The sequence below is a fragment of the Elephantulus edwardii genome, unplaced genomic scaffold (genome assembly GCF_000299155.1).
Source record: "Elephantulus edwardii isolate Elephantulus edwardi_28Jun2011 unplaced genomic scaffold, EleEdw1.0 scaffold00216, whole genome shotgun sequence".
In the NCBI taxonomy this organism is placed as follows: Eukaryota; Metazoa; Chordata; class Mammalia; order Macroscelidea; family Macroscelididae; genus Elephantulus; species Elephantulus edwardii.
Genome location: NW_006399966.1, coordinates 4,577,755 through 4,600,635, shown reverse-complemented (window position 1 = coordinate 4,600,635; position 22,881 = coordinate 4,577,755). Strand labels below are relative to the sequence as shown.

General features: G+C 44.7%; 1 protein-coding gene across 1 annotated transcript in view; it reads right to left on the bottom strand.

Annotated features, from left to right (window-relative positions):
• Positions 1-1,626: 1,626 nt before the first annotated feature.
• The window catches only part of MPP3 (membrane protein, palmitoylated 3 (MAGUK p55 subfamily member 3)), a 31,561-nt gene continuing 10,306 nt past the window's right edge, over positions 1,627-22,881 (bottom strand). The window contains exons 8-18 of the mRNA XM_006897856.1: positions 21,967-22,041; positions 19,831-20,027; positions 17,105-17,169; positions 13,770-13,790; positions 13,234-13,275; positions 11,277-11,441; positions 11,093-11,173; positions 8,427-8,520; positions 8,140-8,248; positions 5,146-5,268; positions 1,627-2,091 (exon numbers count right to left, since the gene is read on the bottom strand). Of these exons, the coding sequence (XP_006897918.1) occupies positions 1,915-2,091; positions 5,146-5,268; positions 8,140-8,248; positions 8,427-8,520; positions 11,093-11,173; positions 11,277-11,441; positions 13,234-13,275; positions 13,770-13,790; positions 17,105-17,169; positions 19,831-20,027; positions 21,967-22,041 (1,149 nt within the window). The 3' untranslated portion in view covers positions 1,627-1,914. The remainder of the gene's footprint in view (positions 2,092-5,145; positions 5,269-8,139; positions 8,249-8,426; positions 8,521-11,092; positions 11,174-11,276; positions 11,442-13,233; positions 13,276-13,769; positions 13,791-17,104; positions 17,170-19,830; positions 20,028-21,966; positions 22,042-22,881) is intronic.

Genomic DNA, 22,881 nt, shown 5'->3' with positions numbered 1-22,881 from the left:
GACTTACATACAAGCTTGGTTATAGGGTGTTCTGGGGTAGTCTGTAGGGAACTGCAGAGCAAACCCACAAGTAGCACCTCTCTGCTGGTTTGAGCCCACCAGCAACTCCTCAGGGGAATGACTCTCTAAGAGTGGACACCTTTGCTCAGAGATAACCCATTAGGCTCACACCCAGAGCCTAAAATCGTCAGAACTATTTATTGCGTTTTAAGTGTAAAAAGACAATCTTGACAAGGGGTGTCATCTGATTTCCCAAGATCTAGCACAACAAGAATCCCAAGAATCGGAAAGTTATACAGATGAGAGAGACCAGACAGTGGCCAGTACAAGAGGCACCACAGGAACAGCAGAGGAATTATAAAAACAGATAGGCTGTCTCTGTTTAAGGAGTCTGAAGGCATTTAGTTAGGAAAGGGGCAAGTAGCCTTACATTCTCCTAGATTCTCCAAAGACATCATTGCATTAGAGGGCAGGCAGAAAAAATGAATTGTATGCTTACTACTTAAAAAGATGGAGAATCAAGTTATTATTAGCAAGCAAACATTCCCTATTAAAAAGGTTGAAACGGACAGGTTAGCACTTAAAGATGGAGCTTCAGCTGTGTGGATCTGCAGATAAAACAAGTTGGCTTCTAACAAAACTCAATAAAAGAAGTGTTGCCATGTTTTTAAAGCTTAAACATCACTGCAGATTGGTGCTTTATAAATTCACTAACAGCCACTGCCGTCAAGTCATCTGACACCTGGCCAGCCTCACTTGTTATGGAGTAGAACGGCCCCACAGGATTCGCCTGCATGCAATGTTTATGGAAGCATGAAGGGATTCTGAACCAGAACTTTTAGGTTGGTTGAAGAAAAAACAACAAACTCATTGCCACTGAGTTAGAACCAACTCCTAGTAGACCTTCCAACAGGTTGCTGGGAGGCTGTGCATTGCATGAGAGGAGACTGCCCATCTTTCTCCCAAGGAGTCAAGGGTAGATTTGAACCACAATAAAGGTACCTCCCTGAGAGCTAGGCCACCAGCATCCAGGAGCAAATCCTTTATTCCACTCTAAACCAAACAGGTCTGTTTTGAAGAGGGTGAAACCAAGTTTCTCCTTGGAAGCCAGGATTTTGAAGCTCTGTCTCACATACTTTGGGCATGTGGCCAGGAGGGACCAGTCCTTGGAGAAGGACATCATGCTCAGAAAGGTGGAGGGGCACAGCACGAAAGAAAGAGACCAAAATTATGAGATGGATTGATACAGTAACTGGGGCAATGGGGGTAGGTGTGTTGGCGTCAGTGAGACCGGCTCAGGACAGGGCAGGGTTCAGAGCTGCTGTACATGGCGTCAGTATGGGTCCCAGGCGACTTGACGGCCTATAACAACAAACCAAAACCTAAGCATACCTGCCATCTAGTTGATTCTGACTCATAACACTACCAGGCAGAGGAGAACTGTCCCACAGAGTTCCCAAGGCTGTAAATCTTCGTGGAAGCAGACTCCCACACATTCTATTACAAAGTGGCCGAGAGTTAGAACCCATGACCTTCTCATTAGCAGGTGAGCACTTGAACTCTTGTGCCAGCAGGGCTACTTTGGCAATACTCACGGACTTCTAAGTTAACCACCCCTCCCCAAACACAGCGGCTACTTAACACTGGCACAAAGACTCAGGGAAACACTTGCCTGTGATGCTTTAATGAGTGAAATGTGTTACTCTGTGACACGTCTCCTTCAAGTCGTGGTTTTCTGAGAGACAACAGACAAAAACCAACCACAAACAAGACTTCCCACTGTCCTCTTCCTGATGATGGAGTACGTGGAGAATTTCACCCCTCCCCATGCTTGAGATGCCTTGGTGGTAAAACGAGGTGGCTGGACTAGATGGTCTTCATGGTCTTCTCCAACTGGGCTGTCCGAGGATAGAGTTACCTGACCCAGCTGACAGGCACCCAGTGAGTGTCCTTGCTCAGTTTCTCCAAGAGCACTCTGAGCTGGCTGCAAGCACCCTGGAGATCCTCCTTCACCAGCACGGCGTCCACCAGGTGCCCGTAATGCTGGTCTATGAAGGCGGCGGAGACGGCCATCTCCTGCTGCTCCTCATCCTGCAAGGGAAGGGACAGTTGTACCCTAAAGTTAGAAACCCATAATCCAAAGGCTATGAGATCGTGGTCATGGGCAGCGTGTCACCTTAGAATTTGTCATCTGATGAGCAGATGATGACGCCCCATTGATAACAAATGCGTACACAAGACCAGTAGAGTGACAACATTGAATCAAAATTCCAGGAAAGCCAGTGAGCAGGAGATACAAATATACATTCACATAAAATAAGTGTATCAATGTTCACAGCAGCATAACGACCCAATGACCTATGCACGAAGGAACAGATAAGCATGGTGTGGTATTCTGCACAGTGAAATATTAGCTGGCAATGAAAAAGAGTGAAGGGCTAATAGGGACTACACCAGAGATGAGCCTTAAAAGCATTATGGTATGTGAAAAGAAAACATAAATGGTAAGGAAGATGCCTGGAAGCAGGAGCGGCATCCACTTCCGAAATGGCTTGCCTCCGGAAACCATGAACAGTGCTCAGGCCTTTCGTTCATAGGGTCACCATGAGTCATCTACGACTCGATGGCACCTAACAACAATAACAACGTGAAAATAAAACATAAAAGGTAAGGAAGATGCAAAGATAGGAATCCATTTAGATGTGATGGGAAATCTATAGAGACAAAGTTGATGAACAGTTGCTGAGGGCTGGGGAGGAGCTGGGAGGAAATGGGGGTGACTGCTAATGGGTATTGGGGACACCTTTTTTGGTGATGAATATGCTTGCTCTAAAAATGACTATGGTGCCAGCTGCACAGCTCTCTGCATATGCTAAAAACAAATGAAGTGTACACCTTCAAACAATGACTCTAAGGGAGCTCTGGTGGCCTAGTGGCAAGAAGCTGCACTGCAATCCCAGAGGTACACGGTTCAAATCCACCAGTTTCTCTGCTGGAGAAGGAGGGGAAACCTCTTCCCGTCCTAGATCTGACTTGATGGTACAAACAAAATATAATCAAATAAAATTTTTTAAAAAGCAACAAAAAACCTCTATGAATGTTCAAGTATATGACTCAATAAAGCTAATAACCTTCCCTTCTCCCACTCCCTAAAAACAGCTCATATAGAAAACAAAAAATTAACCATGAGCCCATTATCCAGGGAGAGCTCCCTTTAGCATTTTTGTGAAATTTTTTTGTGTATGGGAAGAAATAAGAATCAGGTTATCAGGGTTCCCCCCCCCCATATACCCTGTAATATTGTATTTGGCTCTATCATCAAGTGTTTCTCAATTACATTACTTCATTGGCTACACGGATCCCATTCCATCTTGTACCTGTCCTGGAATGCTGCACTGCACTGAGCCCTCAGTACTGAACATTTAGGTTGTCTCTGATTTTGCTGCTGTTAACGGCACTATGATAAACACAATCTGTTTCTAAGTGTTTCTAGAACCAATTTGTTTCTAAGGTTCTCCTTGGAGTCCCTAAAGGGGAAAACCTCTAATGGTCCTTCTAGTGCTGTTAGTCTAAGTAATTTGATCAATTATAACCCAGAATTGTATGTAGCGGATAGCTCAAAATCTTGGCTTGGGCAGAGGTCTTGCCTGAGGGACAGGATGGCAAAGGGCAGCCTTCAGAAGGAAGAGCCAAGAAGCAAAGTCAGCTCTGAACTGGATTGCCTCTGATCTCTGCTCACGGACCACTTCTGACTCTTTCTCCCTACTGACCCTTTTGAGAATCAGCTAAGATGGGACACTAATCCTAGACCACCCTATCAGATTTTTGGGTGAGGATCCTACTGCTGGGCTGAACAAGGAATCCACGCCAGGGAGACGGAAGTTCACTTAGGAACACACTGGATTCTTCCATCCAATAGTTCTAGAAATAAATTCACTGATGCTTCAAACCAGTTTGTTGTTGTTGGAAGCCTCTGAGTCAATTTCAATCATAGTGATCCCTCGTAACAGAGTTGTTGTTGTTGTTGTTGTTGTTGTTGTTGTATACCATTGAGTTGGAACCAACCCACAGCTGACCCTGCAGCAGGTTTTCAGAGGCAGTTAATCACATGGGTGGACACTGCCCATCTTTCTCCCACAGAGCAGCTGGTGGATTCAAACCACGTTCCTTTAGGACTGCAGTGCACCTTCCTGCCCCTAGAACTCCCTAACAGAACAGAACTGCCCATGGGGTCTATCTGCTAGGCTGTAAGCTTTGAGAAAAGATCACCAGGCTTTTTTCTTGCAAAGCTCTTATTGTTGTTGTTAACTGCCTTCCTCCAACTCAGAGAACCACCAACCTCTGGAGCTTGACTGTCACAGCATTCCTTTCAAACCTGTTGCCTTCCAGTGGAATCTGACTCCTGGTGACCCTAGAGGACCGAGCAGAATGACCTCGTTGGGTTTCTAAGGCTGCAATGTTTGTAAAAGCAGACCACCATATTTTTCTCTGGTCAAGTGGCTGGTGGGTTCAAACTGTCAACCTTTTAGATGGCAGCTGAGTGCTTAACCACTGTGCCACCAGGGCTCCTACTCAAACTTGTTTAAAACTTAAAAAAATCAAAACAACAAACGCTCAAATTCAATTGCCACCGAGTTGGAACCGATTCATAACTAACCCTCCGGCGAGTCTTCCAAGGCTGTAAAATCACGAGGAAGAGACTGCTCATCTTTCTCCCAAGGAGTCACTGGTGGATTCGAACCACTGGAGAGAAGGATAGCTTTTCGGTTAGCAGTGCAACTCCTGACAAACCATGTCATTTCGAAAGCAATGATAATGACCTTGTTACTTGGTGTTTCATTTTTTTAAAAAAAAATTCCTTGGGTTGAGTTCAGGAGTTCAGACAGATGTCATACCCTTGCCATTGGGTAGGGGCCGCAGACAAAGTCACCCCTGCCTGGACTGTGAACACTTCTGCCCCCCATATGGCGGTTTCTAGTCCTGCGATCAATTATCTCAGTGTCACCAAGAGACAGTGTGGAGAGATCATCGTATGCAGGTCCATCCTGCACCTCTCCTCCACTACAAGCACCCTCACAACATTCCTTGGAACATTCCTTGTACCTGACTTACTGAGGCCTTAAAAAAAAAAAAAGTTAAACTTACAAGCGGGGCTGCTGTGGCCTCGAATGCCGGGGACAGAGGTGGTGTCTTCCTTTTTTCCTGAATTGCAGGCTTCACAAATATAATGTAGGGTTTGAATTCTGAGGTCCTCAGTTGTTTCAGTGCCTGGGGAAGAAATTTCAAAAACATGATATACTTTCAAAATCTTTTCTTGAGTAACATAACCTTCTAAAAGCTCAAGAGCTATGTGCTTCAATTGCATAACCACAACGACAAAGGTCCTGTCACATGACAAAGGACTTGGACTGGACAGACAACGCGCTCATTCACTCCATGTGGACTGGACTTGCCACACCCGGAAGACCACACAATGAGAACCAAAGGTTCCCAAGCTCGCTCTCATCGACCTCCTTAAGCCCTTCTCTACCAGCTCGTTCTGATGCAAGAGAGATTCCATACTATACAATACACTCAGACACATATTATTTGGACTACATTGATACAAATTGTATACAATCTTATTGGCTGCCTGTTTAAAAAAGAAAAGATTACTAAACAAACCAAAAAATTACCTAGAAGATCACTTGAAACAAAGACTTTAAGGGACTGTTCTGTAAACAAATCCTACTGTTCATTATGGCTTTTATCTCTCCAATGGAGAGTCTTGATTTAGAAACACTGGTATTGAAATGCTGAATGTATTGCTGCACATCCAACCAATAAAACCACTTTTCTTTAAACATGATTGAAATAAACACTTTTAATTTTTTAAATACACTTTTAATTTTGACTCTCAACTCCCAGTAAGTCTAAATTCACAAGGGTTTGTGAATTTGTGAATCTGCCCTTTATAAGGTAATGAATTTTGGGAATTTTAAAAAAAAACAACCTTTTAAAATGAAGTGACAGTTAATCTACAAAAAAAACCAGAAAGCTGTTTCTATAGTTGTTATGTACCACTGAGTCAGAACCCACTCACAGATGACCCTCCAGCAGGTTTTCAGAGGCTGTGAGTCGCATGGGAGGAGATAGTCCATCTGAACGAAAATCCCAGTTGAGTGCAGAGCCTGGGAATTTTCTCAAAGACAAAGTGAAAAGGAGGGGAAAGTCCCAGTCCCAGCCACTGCTAGGGCATGCTGGGTGGGGCAACATCAGAAATGTTTTTGAAGCACTTTGTAAAGTGTGGTCTCCCTGTAAAACAGGAAGTTTCTTTCTCTCTTTCAAAGTGTTCTCCTGACTGTCCCCTCAGTGGTTCCCTTGTCATGTCTGGGGACAAAGGCACATTGGCTGGGAATCGAACTCAGGTCTCCAGTATAGAAGGTGAGAAGTCTACCACTGAATGTCCTCTCTGATTAGGTATTTACATTTAGTTCTATGCCATATGTGACACCTTTACTGTGTGATTGACTTTGTAGGGGCTGTCATCCTGGATCCACGAGCCTCCCTACAATTACATAGTGTTTACACAGGCAGACACACCTCATTTTATCACACTTTATTGTGCTTTGCATATACTGCATTTTTTTTTTCAAATGGAAGGTTTGTGGCAAACCTGCATCGTGCAAATAGCTCAAACGTCTTCATGATGCTGTTACACACTGAACAGTCTACAAACCAAAATTACTGCCATTGAATAGAGCTTCCACAGCAACCCCCCGTCGGGTTTTTGAGGCAGCTGATGACCTTGAACCTGCAATCCTTGGATTAGTGGCCCCACACACAGCATACTAGAGCAACATGGTGTTTAACAGGCTACACCATGATTTAACAGACTGTGGTGGTTGTTGTTGTTAGGTGCCATCAGTTCAAGTATGACTCATAGCAACCCTATGAACAGATCTGAACCCTTTCCTATCCTGTGCCATCCTCACACTTCCTGACACCATTAGAGCCCATTGCAGCAGTCACCGTGTCAGTCCACCTGGTCGAGGGTCTTCCTCTCCTTCACTGACCTTTCCGAGCATCATGTCTCTCTTCAAGTAATAGCTCCTTGCAACATTCCTGAAGTATATGAGGTGAAGACTCATCATCTTCACCTCCAAAGAGCACTCCAGCTGCACCCTCTCCAAGACATATTTGTTTGTTCTTTTGGCAGTCCATGGGACGTTCAGTAGTCTTCTCCAACACCACAGCTCAAAGGCACAAGTTCTTCTTCTGTCATTCGTATTCATTGTCCAACTCTCAGATGCATAGCAAGTGATCGGAAAGACCATGGCCTGAATCAGACGCACCTTTGTCCTCCAACTGACATCATTACTCCTCAATAATTTGGAGAGGTCCCTAACTGCAGACTTTAATAATACAATACATCTCCTGATTTCCTGACTGCTGGTACCAAGGGTGCTAACTGTGGATCCAAGTAAGATGAAATTGTTGATAGTTTCAATCTATTTTTCATCTATCATGATATTGCCTATCAGTCCAGTGGTAAAAATCTTGGTTTCCTTGATACTGAGATGAAATGCATATTGAAGGTTGTATGCTTTGATCTTCTGCAACAAGTGTTTCAAGTCTGTCTCACTTTCAGCATGCAAGGTTGTGTCATCTGCATAACACTGGCTATTGATGAGTCTTCCTCTGACACTGATGACACACTCTTCTTCATAGAGTCCAATTTCTTAAATAATTTGCTCAGCACACAGACTGAATAGATATGGAGAGAGAATACAACCCTGTCACACTCCATTCTTAATTTTAAACCATTAATTTGTTTCATTTAATAGACTACACTACAGTTAAAAGAATATAGTATAGACATAAAACAAAAAACTTATGTGACCTGCTTTATTGTAAAGTTAGCTATTTGCAGTGGTGTCGAATGAACCCACAATATCTGAGGCACGCCCTGCACACAGGTGCACATCTCGGGAGTATGCATCTTTCATTCAGATCTTAAAGGGAGATAAAGGAAAGTCTGATACCTACAGCTCTGGACTAAAAATTCCTTGGACTGAAGTCAAGGGTTCTATAATACGTACAGTCTCCGAGCTTGGAAATCTTCCTAACCATAAAGGCCCCGCTAGTCCAGGAACTCACTTCTGGCTCCACGTCCACTAAACACACTTTGTTTTTGGTCATGACAGCCCGAATGGCCTCCAGGCTGGTCCCGTAGAAATTCTCCTTATATTCACCATGCTCCAGGAACCTGAACCAAAGGGAGAAAGGTCTTTCTTTAGTTACAGATCATTCAACGGTAGCAAAGAAGGTTCAATGGACTCCCAGACAGGTCTTCTCTCCCACATCTCCCGTCCTCTCCCAAGCCTTCCCAGGAGGTCAAGTGGGGAAACACTAGGCAGAGACAGCGGCGCAGACAGTCAACGTACTTGTGATGATGCAAGTCTGCCTCAAATGCTTGCTTGGAGATAAAGTGGTACTCCACACCTTCCTTCTCATGGCTCTTTCGTGGCCTGGTGGTATCTTTTCAAGAAAAAAGAAGGAAAGTGGGTGAAGACACATCACTTAATGGTGAGAGCAGCATCGAGCCCACTGCCCTTTTGGGAAATCATCACTGATTTGTCTCATGTAAACCACTCCCACTCACTGAGTGTTCCCTGCATGCCACGCGCCATGCTTTTTCCAGAAACATTACTGATTCTCACAACTCTTTTTTAAGACAAAACAAGGTCTCCTGCTTTTTTTTTGTCTCCTGCTTTTTCAGTAGAATAAGCTGAGGCACAGAGAGGTTTAGCACCTCACCGTGCCCAGTGTCCCCACAGGTAGCAAGTCGCTGGGTCCCATTCTCCATCTAGGGCTCTTGATCTCATGTAAGCATATACGTTTAACCACTTTGCTAAATTATCTCATAATCACTTACAGTATCCCTAATTCAAAGGTTTTCTATCTTCATTGTTTTTCTTTTAAGAGAGCAGAAGGGGCTCAAGCACAGACAACCCCACTCTGTATGTGCTGTTAATCCCTTATTCAATTTTTTTTTTTATTGAATTCTTTCTCATTCTGACATAAAATGTGACTAGACAGAGCAAAGCTGGCTCTCGAGTGATTCAAAAACACATTTTTCTCTCACTGATTTTTATAGTAAGATGGTGATGTGCTTTCCTAGGGAGTCAGGTCTGCCAGTAAATATGGGCATATCTTAAGTAGGCCAAAGCCTTTTTCAGAGCATTCCAAAAGAAAAGCTGGGTTTGGGGAGGGGAGTTTTCTGGTCCTGGGCAACCACCCAAGGATTGCTTCTGTGTTATATTCATGTGGCATCTGGTCCAACCTCTAGCAGAGCCAATGGGCTCCCTTTTCTGATCCCTCTGTCATTCTCCTGCTTAGCATTTTTATTCATGTACTGGTTACTTTGCAGACACCTCAGCTGAGTATCTAAGACCTTTTATGATCTGCTCACTCTCCAGTTCAGCTTCCTCTCCCACTACTTCCTCCTCCACTGGAACTTCTCCCCAGTCCTCAATACTGCAGTCGCGCTGGCCTTGATACTGGATAAAGTTGGAGGGCATGTGGAACAAACCTTGAAACCAAAAAATGTCAGGCTTACAGGTGTGTTAGAGACTGGCAACTTTTCCTGCTGAATAGTAAGCCTTTCTTTCTCTTCTGCTTGGAAAACTCACATTGTGTTTGTGATCTGAGAGAACGTTTACAAAGAAAATTGCTTTCCATTCAATTATTCACCTATATTGTTTATAACATTAAGGACAATTCAATATAAGCATCCTTCCCACTTCCTCCGTGTGATTCTCATTTCCATCAAGTCTTCTAATCAACAGTTGGTTATTATAAGGAGTGTGTGCCTCCCTTTTAAATCCTGTCTACTATTTAGCTGAAAGTTGAACCACAAAGGTGTGTTTTATTCCAGTTTTGAAGGTCACCTAAGGGCCATAATCTCTAGGGTTCCACCAGTCTCTAACACACCTGTAAGCCTGACCTTTTTTGGTTTCAAGGTTTGTTCCACATGTTCCCCAACTCTATCCAGGATCACTTCTGAGATCCCTTTTAGAGCAGTCAGTAGTGGTAGCCGGGCACCATCTACTTCTCCTGGTCTTGTGGAGCATGAGGGTCTTCTGGTCCAATTCATCTTTGAACAAACTGTTTCTATATGTCTTTGCTTTTCTTTCTTCTTCTTTCTTCAGACAGAGAGAGATCAACAGCTGCATCTTAGGCAACTGCTGGAAGGCTTTTAAGATTCTGGTCACTATTCACCATAGCAGGAAGGAGAACATGGTCTTTATGGACTCTGTTATGCCAGTCAACCCTGAGTGGTCCCCAAGATGCCAGGACCAGAAGTCATTCTCTCAAGGTGTTATGAATAAGAAGCTTACATAGCTTTGCCCCCTATTGGCTCTGCTATTTGCACAGATGTATTTAAAATACATACTAATATGAATACAGAAATATCATCTGTCACACCTTTCATGTCACATGCGGTCATCTGTCCATACCTCTTCATCCTACCTATATGCCTAAATATATGCTTATAGATTAATGTCTAGTACTGCTGATACTGCAGGATTTTTTTAAATTCTCTAATACTTCCCATCAACGACCAACTGCCAATCCCATTTATTAGCTAATAGTGTTGACTTTTGTTGACCAAATTTCTTGTGCACCTCTCCATGTTTTCCCTCTCAGAAAACTCTATTCACCCATCAAAAGCCAGTATAAAAGTCACCACCCCTAGGAAGACTTCCCTGATTCCCCTCGAGCCTAAACACAAGGGATGAAGTCCCCTATCTGTGGGGTGATCAGAAGCAAGTGGGTCTGACCATCCAGGTGATCCCCTAGAGGATGGACCTGGGGGTTCCCCAGGGACCTGTGAGCCACCGTTTCTGTTCATCCTACCAGCCAGGAAGGCAGTTTTCTAGCTTCTGTATCAGAGGATCCTAGTGGACCATTAGGTCTCACGGTATGCCTATATCACGTTCCCTCAGACTCAAAGTAAGGACTGGGGTGGATATAGGGAGTAACGTCCTCTTGAAATAGTCACACGCAAGCACGTACACAAGCACACAAGCCCATGTGGGCCTCTTACGTGGAACAGCAACGCCAAAGTGCTGTGGGTTTTCTGCCACCACCTTCTGCTTCAGCTCATGCAGTCGGGCTCCCAGGGAACCTGGAAAGCAAAAGGGAGGTTGGCCACTGTCCCCTCTGAGTGTCCTTCCCTCGTCTCCAAGAAGAAACCATCCCATTCCACGGAGGTCCAGGACGTCACCTACCAATCAGAACCACCAGACGTGGCCGCTCGCCAGGCTGGTGCTGGTACCTGGCCACCTCCTCGTAAGTTAGCAGCTCCAAAGGCTCTGCTACGGCGGGTGCCTTTCCTTCCGGGGCACTGCCCAGCCTCTCCCTGCGGCCCAGCCGGAAGCTCCTCCGGAGACCAGCTTTGAAGAAGAAGCAGGAGACACCAAGTTATTTGTTCCAGGATCTCCCAGAAAAGATTTTCTCTACCTGGCCAGACCTGGCAGGTGAACTTGAGTCCCACTGCCCCTCTGGCTACTCCCCTCTGCAGGAAGGACATGGTCCATGAAGCACAGCAATACAACAAAAGGGTGAGCATCTAGCATCCAAGAACAGAAGTTCAGTGTCACTCTTTTTCCCTGATATGTGACTGACCTTGGGCAAGTCCTTTCACCTTTCTGAACCTCCATTCTCCTCTCTGTAAAATGGGTATAATACACTAAAATCCACTGACATTGAGTCAATTCTGACTTATAACTTCCCTGCAGGACAAAATGGAATTGCCTGTAGAGCTTTTCAAGGCTGCAACTCTTTACGGAAGCATTTTCCTTCCTCAGAGCAGCTTGCAGGTTCAAAACACTGACATTTTCGTTAGCAGCCAATGTTTTTTTTTTATTTCTTACCCTTCAGCACCAGCAGGGTTCCTGAAATGAGGACATATGTCTATAAATGCAGTACGTGGTCAAAGATTGGGTCCTGCATCAGCAAAAATTCTATAAAGGACAGTGTTGGGATAATGATGAAATTGTTAACATGAACAGTAATTCTAGGTAATAGAATATATCAATGTTTTATTCCCAGAATTTGTTAACTGCCCTGAGTTTACAGAAGAGAATATCCTTACATAACAATATAATACAGTAATATGTGGTAAAAGTTGTAAATTGCTCAAATGTAATATTGTTAGTCTACATAACTATTAATAACCTATTTTATAAAATTTTCCCACACTGAATAATTAGTTATATTGTTAGTAACTGAGTGGAAGTCTTTTTCTTCTTCTGAACTGTTACTTTAATTGCTGCACATGCACTGAGGTATTCTGGGATAAAGGACAGAACATCTGAAATGAATTTGCATGTAGCTCAGGGGGAGGAAACACATTTATGGAGAAAAATGGGATGATAAAGTAAGTGTGGCCATTCCCATCAAGCCCGTTCCCCCTCAGAGTGACTCAGTGACCCTACAGGACAGAGCGGAACCGCCCCATAGCTTCCAAGGCTGTAATTTAAGGAGGAGATGCCTCGTCCTCCTCCCACAGAACAGCTTGTGGGCTCAAACACATGACCTTCCAGTGGCTTAACATCCAGTGAATCTGGTATATGGTTGTTCTTGGACAATGGTTGAAACTTTTCCATAAAATTTAAAGGAGCTCTGGTGGCCTAGTAGCAAGAAGCTGCACTGCAATTCCAGATGTGCCTGGTTCGAATCCACCAGATGCTTTGCTGGAGAAGGAGGGACAATCTCCTCCTGTACCAGTCAGATCTGATTTGACGGTACAATGCACAAAAAATAATAAATTTTTTTTAAAAATTGAAAGTATTTCAGAATAACAAGTTAAAAAACATTTCGCTTTGTTTCTAAGACTTGAAGAAAAGACTGCACAGAAGAAGTGAGGGCATCGTGGAGACTAGGAGACGGATCCCTCGCTGTGTGGTGTGGTGTTCATACTAAAGAAACAACCATTAAACTGGAGCATTAAATTGCTTTGAATTTAACAAGTCAATGCTGCTTGTCTCCCAGTCATCACATATTCCCTCACAGAAAGAGTCTCCTATCAGAGCTCCCTCTGCTTCTAGGGCTGGGTGAAAGCTGGGGTGGGCCCCATGGCCAGCTGCTCGTAAAGAGCTCCCCAGGCTCCGTTCACTCGCACTCCAGGAGCCCAAGGTGGGGCTGTGCGTGTGTAGATGGTGAAGGCGCGTTTCCACTACTTACCCACATAGTGTCCTCTGAGGGATCCCTCACAGTCACAGGTCTCTGAGAATTAAACAGGACAGTGAGCTGAGCTGGACATGCTCCAGCCCAAGGGGGCCATGCAGGGCTGCCCCGGACTCGCCGAGCCCTCAGTATGGGGTCTCAGAAGGAACCCTGTGCCCCGGTGTCCCAGGAGAGGAAGCTCTTCTGTTTCGCTCAGCTCTCCACACTTAAGCTCCAAAGAGTCCCTCTGGGCCCTGGCCAGCAGGTCTGTCAACACCTCTGAGTTGGGATCCACGTGAATGGGGATGGACACCTCATTCCTCCCGGCCTCCCATGCCTCCTAGCTCCTGCCTTGCCCAGACTCATGGAAGCACAGGCAATATCCGGGCCTCGACCTTCTTCCCCACCATCTCTGCACACCTCAAGCTGCAGGCAGAGCAGGGGCAGGGGGCAAAGCGCCACACCTGGGGAAGGAGGAATACAAGCCCTATGCCCCCAACATTCCAAGGAAAGGGCCTTGCCCATGTGCGCAGGGGACAATGACCAAGGCCTACCTTTGTCACAAGGCTGATCATCTGCGGTTTGCACAAAAGACAGATGGAACAGCGTTAGTAGAGGGGAACTGGGAGGGGAGCTGGGAGGCCCTGCGGCTGAGAGGCAGCCACAGCCCCATGTGCCTAAGAAGACCTCCATCTGTCCCTCCGCCTCCCCCAACACACAACCTGTGATCCAAGCTGTGGTGAGTTATTATACTCCGAGACTTGCTCTAATTAGTCTTCCGCTGGGTGTCTCATTAGTGGGCCAAAGAAAGCCAGCTCCTCCCTGGCAGCTCAAGCAGCCTCCACGAGGCCAATTTATTCAGTGTCCCTCCACCTGGAGACAAACCTGAAAGTGGCCGCTGGCCATGGCCGTAGTGCCAGAGAGTGACTCGCTATAGGATGCCAGCAGTAGGCAAAGGCTTGTGTGCTCTCTGCTGGGGTCTGAGGCTCACCTGGGCAAGTGCAGGTGCCAGAGGAAGATGAGGTGGCCAGAAGTGGACGCCACCTGGATCCTGTTTGGGTCCCTCCCTTGGTCACTAGCCTGCCTGGTCCACAAAAAGGCTGTACCCTGGAAAAGCTTCCTTTTCACAGGCTCTCTAAAAACATAGCCGAGCTCCACTCACTTAACCACATGAGCCTCTGTTTTCACATCTGGGAAATGAGGATGCCCACACTATCTATTTCTCAAGGCTACTGGGACAATTCTTTTTATTGGTTTGCATATAATCATTCACGTACATGTTTTGGACATGTACTTTGTGTATAATCATTCACCTACATTATATTTTATGTAGTTCATTATCATTGCTCTACATCTACATCACCCATCTTTTCCAGCCCCCAATGAACCTTTCCCATTACTTCACACCCCTTCCACCCAGAACCTCCACTATCTATCCCAGTGATGTTTTCCCCTTCCCCTTTTTCTGCCTCCCTTTCTCAACTTTCCCTTCTGAACATTTATATATATTTTACTCAGTTATCCTCCTATTTTCACAATAGTAGCCTAATGCAACATTTGTCCTTACATGACTGAGATATTTCACTCAGCAAACTTGCTCTCAAGTCTCACCTAAGTTATTTAGTATTTTACAAAATCATTGCTCCTTAGTGCTTCATAGTATTCCATTGTATAACTGTACCATTAATTTCCTCAGTCCCCTATTTTGTTGACAGGTATTTGGGCTGCTTCCATTTTCATGCTATTGTGGGTAACACTGCTATGAACCTAACTGTATAATACTGTGACAAAAGGCAAGGTGTGTGGATGTGTTTTCTAAAAGGTAAAGCACTGAACACAGTAGAGCTGTCAGATAAAACACAAGCTGCCAAAAAAACTATGAGATAGCATCTCACCCCAGTCAGAATAGCAAAATTTAACAGAGCAGCAACCAACAAATGCTGGCGAGGCTGCGGAGAAACTGGAACCCTTACTAACTGCTGGTTGGACTGTAAAATGGTGCAACCACTATGGAAGGCTGTATGGCGCTTTCTCAAAAACTTGCAAATGTAAAGAAATTGAAAGTCAAAAGAGGAAAAAAAAAGTTGCAAATAGAAATACCATTTAACCCAGCAATTCCACTACTGGGAATATACCCTAAAGAAATCATAACTGTCACCCAGACAGATATATGCACACCCATGTTTATCGTGGCTTTGTTCACAATAGCAAGTAGCTGGAAACAACCTAAGTGCCCATCAACAAACGAATGGATAGAGAAGCTGTGGTATATTCACACAATGGAATACTATGTTGCATTGAAAAACAAGGAATTCGTGCAATATTATTCAAATTGAGTGACCCTGGAGGACATTATGCTGAGTGAAATATCTCAGTCACAAAAGGACAAATACTGCATGGTGCCACTGTTGTAGAATGGGACTGACATCAGGGTTGGGGTGAGACTGAGAAAAATTGGATAAATTATGTATACTGCATTGAAACAGATGAGCTAGAGAACAGTTTAAAAGCAATATATGATTGGGTATTATGGTCATGACAAGAGTCCATAATGAAGGTTGCATAATGGAGTGTACCTGGAGGGGGGTGGTATACCAATGAAAGAATGTTTCTTTTTCTTTTCAAAGAGAAGCATGAACTGGGGGGGGAGGGATGGGCAGGGAGAAAAATGCAACAATGAATGAATGAAAATACAAAATCTCTGTAAACATTCATTAAAATTAATAAAATTTTTTTTAAAAATCTCTATTTTTAATTACATTTCAACATCAAGAAAACCAAAATCCTCACAAATGGACCACTGTTGGGTTTTTTGTTTTAATTTTTTTAATTATTAATTTCAATGAAAATTTACAAAGACTTTGGATTTTCATTCATTCATTGTTGCACTTTTCTCCCCACCCACCCCTCCCCCCAGTACACCCCCCTCTTGGAAAAGTAAAAGAGAAGTTCTTTCATTGTTTTACAATCCCTCCCCCCAGTTCCACTCCACTGTGCAGCCTTCATTCTAGACTCCAGTCATGACAAAAATATCCAGTCACATATCCCTTTTAAAGTTTTCTCCCTCATCTGTTTCAATGCAGTATACATTCTTTATCCCATCTTTCTCAGTCTCCCCCCAACCCCAATGTCAGTGCTGTTTTACAACAGTGGCACCATGCAGTATTTGTCCTTTTGTGACTGAGATACTTCACTCACCATAATGTCCTCCAGGGTCACCCATTTTGAATAATACTGCATTAAGTTCTTGTATTGTGTGAATATACCACAGCTTCTCTATCCATTCGTTTGTTGATGGGCACTTAGGTTGTTTCCAGCTACTTGCTATTGTGAACAAAGCCATGATAAACATGGATGTGACAAATGGACCACTGTTCTTAGGTGCCATAGACTACGTCTCATAGCGACCTTACGACCAGAACCTTGCCCCATCACCACAATCTCTTCCCAAGTTCAAGTCCACTGCTGCAGTCAAGGTTTCACTTCATCACATTAGAAGTCTTCCTCTCTCTCCCTGACCCTCTACCTTTTCCATCAAGGGACAATTCTTGGCCATCTCTATTTTTGCCCAGTTATCCGTGACCCTTTTCCCACCCTATCCCCAGCATCAGTGACAAACATTTCAAGGTCCAAAAGTCTTTGATACTCTAATGAAAACTGAGACACACAAACATGTAGAGTTTTGCATGCAGTTTTGGGAGAGGTGCTAACATACTTCTCCTGGCATTGCTGGGCCCCCAAGACAGATACTCCTCTCCAGGGAATGCCTTCTTCACCCCCATCCTCCTGGAGGGCTGTGAGCTCAGACAGGATCTTTGATGCCCCTCCAACCCCATGCCTGCTTCTTACCCAGCCCCTCCCTGATCTACCATCCCACTGATCTACTTACAGGGCGGTTTCTTGAGGCTCTGGGCGCTGGACGAGGTGCCTGTGGCTCTTCGGTAGCTTAGTCTCCTGTGGAGACATAAGGGGCCATAAGGGCAGGACCCATGAGTTGGAACATGAAGATCAGTCAGAGGACACCTTCTAGCTGTTGTTGTTATGTACCATCGAATCGCCTGTGACTCAGAGACCCTATGTACAGCAGCTCTGAAGCCTGCCCTGTCCTGAGCATGACACACTGACTCTGACACACCTACCCCCACTGTCCCAGTCACTGTGTTAATCCATCTCATCCAGGGTCTTCCTGTCCTACACTGTCCCTCTACCCTTCCAAGCATGATGTCCTTCTCTAAGTATTGGTCCCTCCTGTGCCCAAAGTATATGAGCCGGTGTTTAAAAAGCCTAGCCTGCAAAGGGAAAATTGGTTTCACCCTCTCCAAGACAGACCTGTTTGTTCTCTTGGTGGTCCATGGTATGTTCGACACTCTTCTCCAGCACCACAACCTTCTAGCAGACATGAGGACACTGAGGGCAGATCTGTAGGTGGGCACTAGTTCTGAGGGCCTCCTAACTGGCACAAAGTACAGTCACAGGGTTGCTTCCCTACGGACAGTTCATTTGTTCATGAGGAAGAAGAAACTGAGTCTCTTGTTCTGGAAGTTCATTCCATCTCAAGATGGCCACCCACAGGGTTCCAGTCCAGTAACAACCACCCGTGGCCTGTTCATGACTATTCTGTGGCTGATTGTGGAACAGAGCAGTCCTTTCTTCTTTCATCCAACCACACTCCCATTTCTAAGCAAGTTGGAAAACAGCAGGATGTCTGCCAGGAGAGGCTGGTGGAGGGTCAGTCAGCCAGCCAGTCCATCACTAAGTCCAGCATGGAGTCAGAGAACTAACTCATAGCTGACTCTCTAGTGAGTTTTCTGAAGTCATAAACTGCATGAGAGGAGACAGCTCATCTTTTTCCCATGGAGAAGCTCGGGCGCTGGTCCACCTGCCTTGGCGTTGGCATTGCACCACCTTATCCACTAGGTGACCAGAGTTTGCTGGGAGTAGGAGGACAGATGTGCACTAATGTAATGCCCCTCCACACACAGTGGGGAGCTCAACCCCGAGACATTATCCAGTTCGGTTGTCAGTGGAGAGGGGGTCACCAAGATCCCATCTCAGAGCTAGGCAAATGCTCCAAGGCTTCTGAGTGTCCAGATCTCCACATCTCCACACAGCAGCCCTCCTCGATACCCTTCACCAAGATTTCATCTAGACCTGAAAAGCCAAAGTTGTAGGGAATCTAGGGATTCCCTGAGGAAACAGGCCAGCACTTCTCCAATGTCAGCTCTTTAAGGCCCCTGGAACAGCTGTTAGAACATAGACTACAGGGCAGCCCCCAAGAGTCTCCAATTCAGCAAGCTTGGTGCAAGGCACAGGGCCTGCATCTCGAACAGGTCCTCAGGTGATGCTGAGTCTGCCAGTCCAGGGAACATACGACACAGTGAAGACTGCTGAACTGGATGAACGCTGGGGTTTATCATTACTGGGTACCAAACACCAAAAAAATGTGGAAAGGGTGCCCAAGCTCAGGGACAGTGATGCCATTATAACTGCCATACTCTCTGATTTACAGACACTTAAGAAATCCTTCGATATGTGGGAGCCCCCTATGTGCAAGATAATTTTTACAGTCTTCTAGGAGTGAAAGACTGGAAATAATTTAGCATTCTACCAGGAAATGGCAGCCACAGGGCAGGGAGTGAAGTCACGTAAGTAAAACCTTTTCTCAGACAAGCCTTCTCCATCTGCCTATATGAATAATCAAATCTATTGTGGTCAAGCCCCTTCCAAATCATACTGACCTTACAAGAGTAGAATCAGAGGATTCCAATGCTGTAACCTTTACAGAAGCAGACTGACTCATCTTTTCTCCCACAGAGCAGCTAGTGGGTTTGAACTACCAACCTTTCAATTAGCAGCCAAGGGTTAACCACTGTGCCCCCACACATCCAGATGAAGGCAAACGCTCCTAAGTAAGAACTTGTGGAGAACTATGTCCTCCTTCCTTGTACTCAGCACATTTATATTAAGTAGCCATTTAATATTTTTAAAATATCTGGCTTTTCCAATAAACTGTAAACTCTTCTGGGACAGAAATCATGGGTTCCAAGCAGTCCATAAGCGATTAGCACAAAAAAATTTAAAAAAATTAAAAAGAGACCAGCTCAATTCATAATATATACCTGCTGCCTATGAATGAATGAATGATTCAGATCCTGGTAAAATATTACAAAGCCACTAAAATCACACTAAGTGTGTAATAATGTGGGGAAAGCTAATGCCAAAAGGTTAATAAAAAAAAAGTAAGACCACAAATTCTGTAACACACACATTAAAAATACAGGACAAAATAAATTATGCTGTTAAGTGACAAGAGTTTGGGTAATTTTCCCAGTCTTCCTTTTCCATATTTTTATATTTCATTTCTCAACTTTTCTAAATATGTATATGAAACATGCACTCAAACATAATTTTCCATATGCTTTTTTCAATTCCAAACAGCCAACATCACTATTTATGGGGCAGGAGCCAACACACATATAATTGATTCTTACCTCAGAGAAGATTGCACGGTAGGGTTTCCCTTTGGCTATGGTGACAACACTTGGGGATTTGTAAAATCGACCTGTGTCCCTGGTCACATAAGAATCACCTCCCTACCACACATCCTAGACTTACCTCTCCTGGAACTGTTTGGAAGGGATGAGGCCAGCTCGAAGGTTGGTGTCCCCCACTTTCTTGGCCTGCCACCATGTGGGATCATCCTGGCTCACCACCTCCAGGACCTGCCTGCGCTGGAAGGGCAGACCTGCCTCCTGGCAGGGAATGGCCCTGTCCTCCCGAGGGTTGTAATGGAAGAGGGCTCGCATGAACACCTGCAGAAGATGGGCTCCCATGATACTGTCCCCTCTGTGAGCCCACATGTGCCTATGTCTTTACCAAAGGGTAAATGACAACTGCCACTCACAATAAGGAAGAATGAGTAGCTTCACAAACAGATACCTACTCAGAAAGTCTGTACACATTATCTTCTTGTTCCTCAACTATGGGCTATAGCCCATGACTAATATTTCTTTCCAATCTACACACCCATATTTATCATTTCCTGTCTTCACAACAGCCTCTGAGCAAACACAGAAAAAGTGAAAGCAAACATAATTTGTAGCTCAGATGTTATTTTTGATATACCAACTGCCCCTAGTGAACTCAGCAACTCTCTATTATAAAAAGTCATCAAGATGTGAGAGTACAAGCTCAGTAATACCATTACTGATTTCTCACACCCTTCACTGGGCAACTGACATCCATACTGCTGCCATCTGTCACAGACAAGGTCAACTCTCTCCTCCACCCTGAGTCACTACTTGAGAGATGGTGGGAGGACACGGAATTCTGTCACACTTCCTCATTCTCTTCTAGAATTCGGTGGCACGGATTTACTTTTTTCTATTTTCAGAATACTGCTCTTGGTCGGCTCAATCAAGTTGATTCTGACTCATAGCAACCTTATGTCCAACAAACACTGACCAGCCCTGTGCGTCACGATCATTGCTATGGTTAAGACCACTGCTGCAGCCACTAAGTGTGTTAATACATCTCACTGAGCAGCAGGATCTTTTTTGCTGACCCCTACTTTACCAAAAAGAAAATAGGAAAAAAAATTTAAATATTCAGGTCAAGAGTGTTCTCAGTCAGATCCAAACATATTCTCTTTTCTCTCCATCTCGCCCTCACCTCCAACCGAGACTGAACTTCATTGGGGAGTCCAGAAGAATTCTGCCATATCAATAGCCCTGTAGCTACCCCAAGGAGAACACTTATGTGCCAATCAGAAAAGATTCAGTTAGACAATAGCAAGATCTTCCTGATCACAGACTGGGGGGGACTATTTTCCAGTCGCCAACTGAGGTAACTTCCTTAACTCATTCTTTATTGGGTGGGCGGCCTTCCTTTCCCCATTCTTGTACTAATGTTTCTTGAGAACACTTCTGAAATAAACTACTTTCACTCAGATGCTTGTCTCAGGGTCACCTTCTAAGAGATCCCAAACCAAGCAGAGATTATAGACAAAACCCTTAACAAAGCCTTGGAAGCCATTCGGCAGGTAACCTCAAACATCCAATCCACCCCCTTCACCCTCCCTTCGGGTCCCATCACATGGCTCTTTCTCACTGACCTCCATCAAGTTCCTCTTCGTGAGCCGTGTATAGAGAAAGATATTTTTGCTTGAACTCGCCTCCTCTTCTCATCAGGAGGTCCTGCTTATCTTCACCCGCCTCAAGCCTTGGTCCCTATTCCCTGGCCGCCTACACTGTCATGCCTTGCCAAGGTGTCTGTAACTCTTTGTACCAAATACTCCTTCCGAAGTACCTATCACACAGCGACAGAAGACATGCTCCCTGGCCTCCCTCACTGAACTCAGCACCCTTGAAGCGATTACTCATCTTTTTTGCTCCAGCATCTCTGTGCCCAGCACAAAAGGGAAAACTCAAAACCTCAGTGAATAATTAAACAAATGGCAGCTGCTTAATTGGTCCAAATCCAGCACATTTTGGTACCTTCTCCTCCTCTTCATGGCCCTGATTTTCCATTTCTATTAAAATAATCCTGCCTTTTATTAGTAAGCCATGTAAACCCTGTTTAGAAAGAGGCCAGGTACAAATAAATGAATCACTCTGTGACTTAATTAAAGTTCTCCACTGGGCACACATTACTGAATGGCTGACTCCTCCCAAGATGACTAGAAGACTGGGCTTGTGCTTCCCACCACCTCCAACCCCTTGCAAGGACCCCCATGAGCCCAGCTCCCCATACCTTACTCTCCTTCAAGCAATCCTCCTCCTGGGTGGCTGGGATGATTTTCAGGGTGATGGACCCCTGAGACTGGGCCTGAAAGGAAAGAAAGCAGAAGCTTATCACTTTCCTGGTTTGATGCACCATGTATTCAAGTTCAACTTCCCACATCTACAAACTCAAGTTCAGAAAGAGAATCCGATGCACTTTCTCTTCTGTGGCCCAACCTTCATAATGAATCACCTGAAGCAAAACTCAGAACCCATGAAGCCAAGACTGTGTATTTTCATAGGACAAAAGGACAAACTATTTTAAATGAGAACCCAAGGGCAACATACACATTCAAGTTCAACCTCCTTTCCTCCCGACTGCCAGTGCCCCAAAGGATTCTCTTAGCAAATTGCTTCCATTTCATTTTTCTCTTTCCTGCTCAATTTGTGGCTGTTCCTGAAATGGTACTTCCCTCTTTTCTTCCATATTCCCCAGTGGTTTCTCCTCATTCAGGTAACCTCTATCTCACCCTCACCTCCAATTGAGACTGCATGTTCATTTGGGGGAGTCCAGGAGGAGGAAGAATTCCCTCAGATCAATAACCCTATAACCACCACAAGAAGAGCCCAGAACACAAGGTCAGCATCCAGAACCAGAAGGGAGAGGAAGAGAGAAGACTGGTATGTCTGTCAACAACCTGTGTCTCCCATAGTGGGCCTTTTTGCCCTAATTGTCATCTGAATTTAAGAAAGAGACTTGTGTTGGGGCAGGAAGCTGAAAATAAAGAGGACAAAACTATGACCGTGACTTTTTAAAAATTTTTCCACTTTCACTGCCGTGGTAGTCAAGACAGCATGGTACTGGTACAATGACAGACACATAGATCAATGGAATAGAATTGAGAACCCGGAAATCAGCCCATCTATTTATGGGCAATTGATTTTT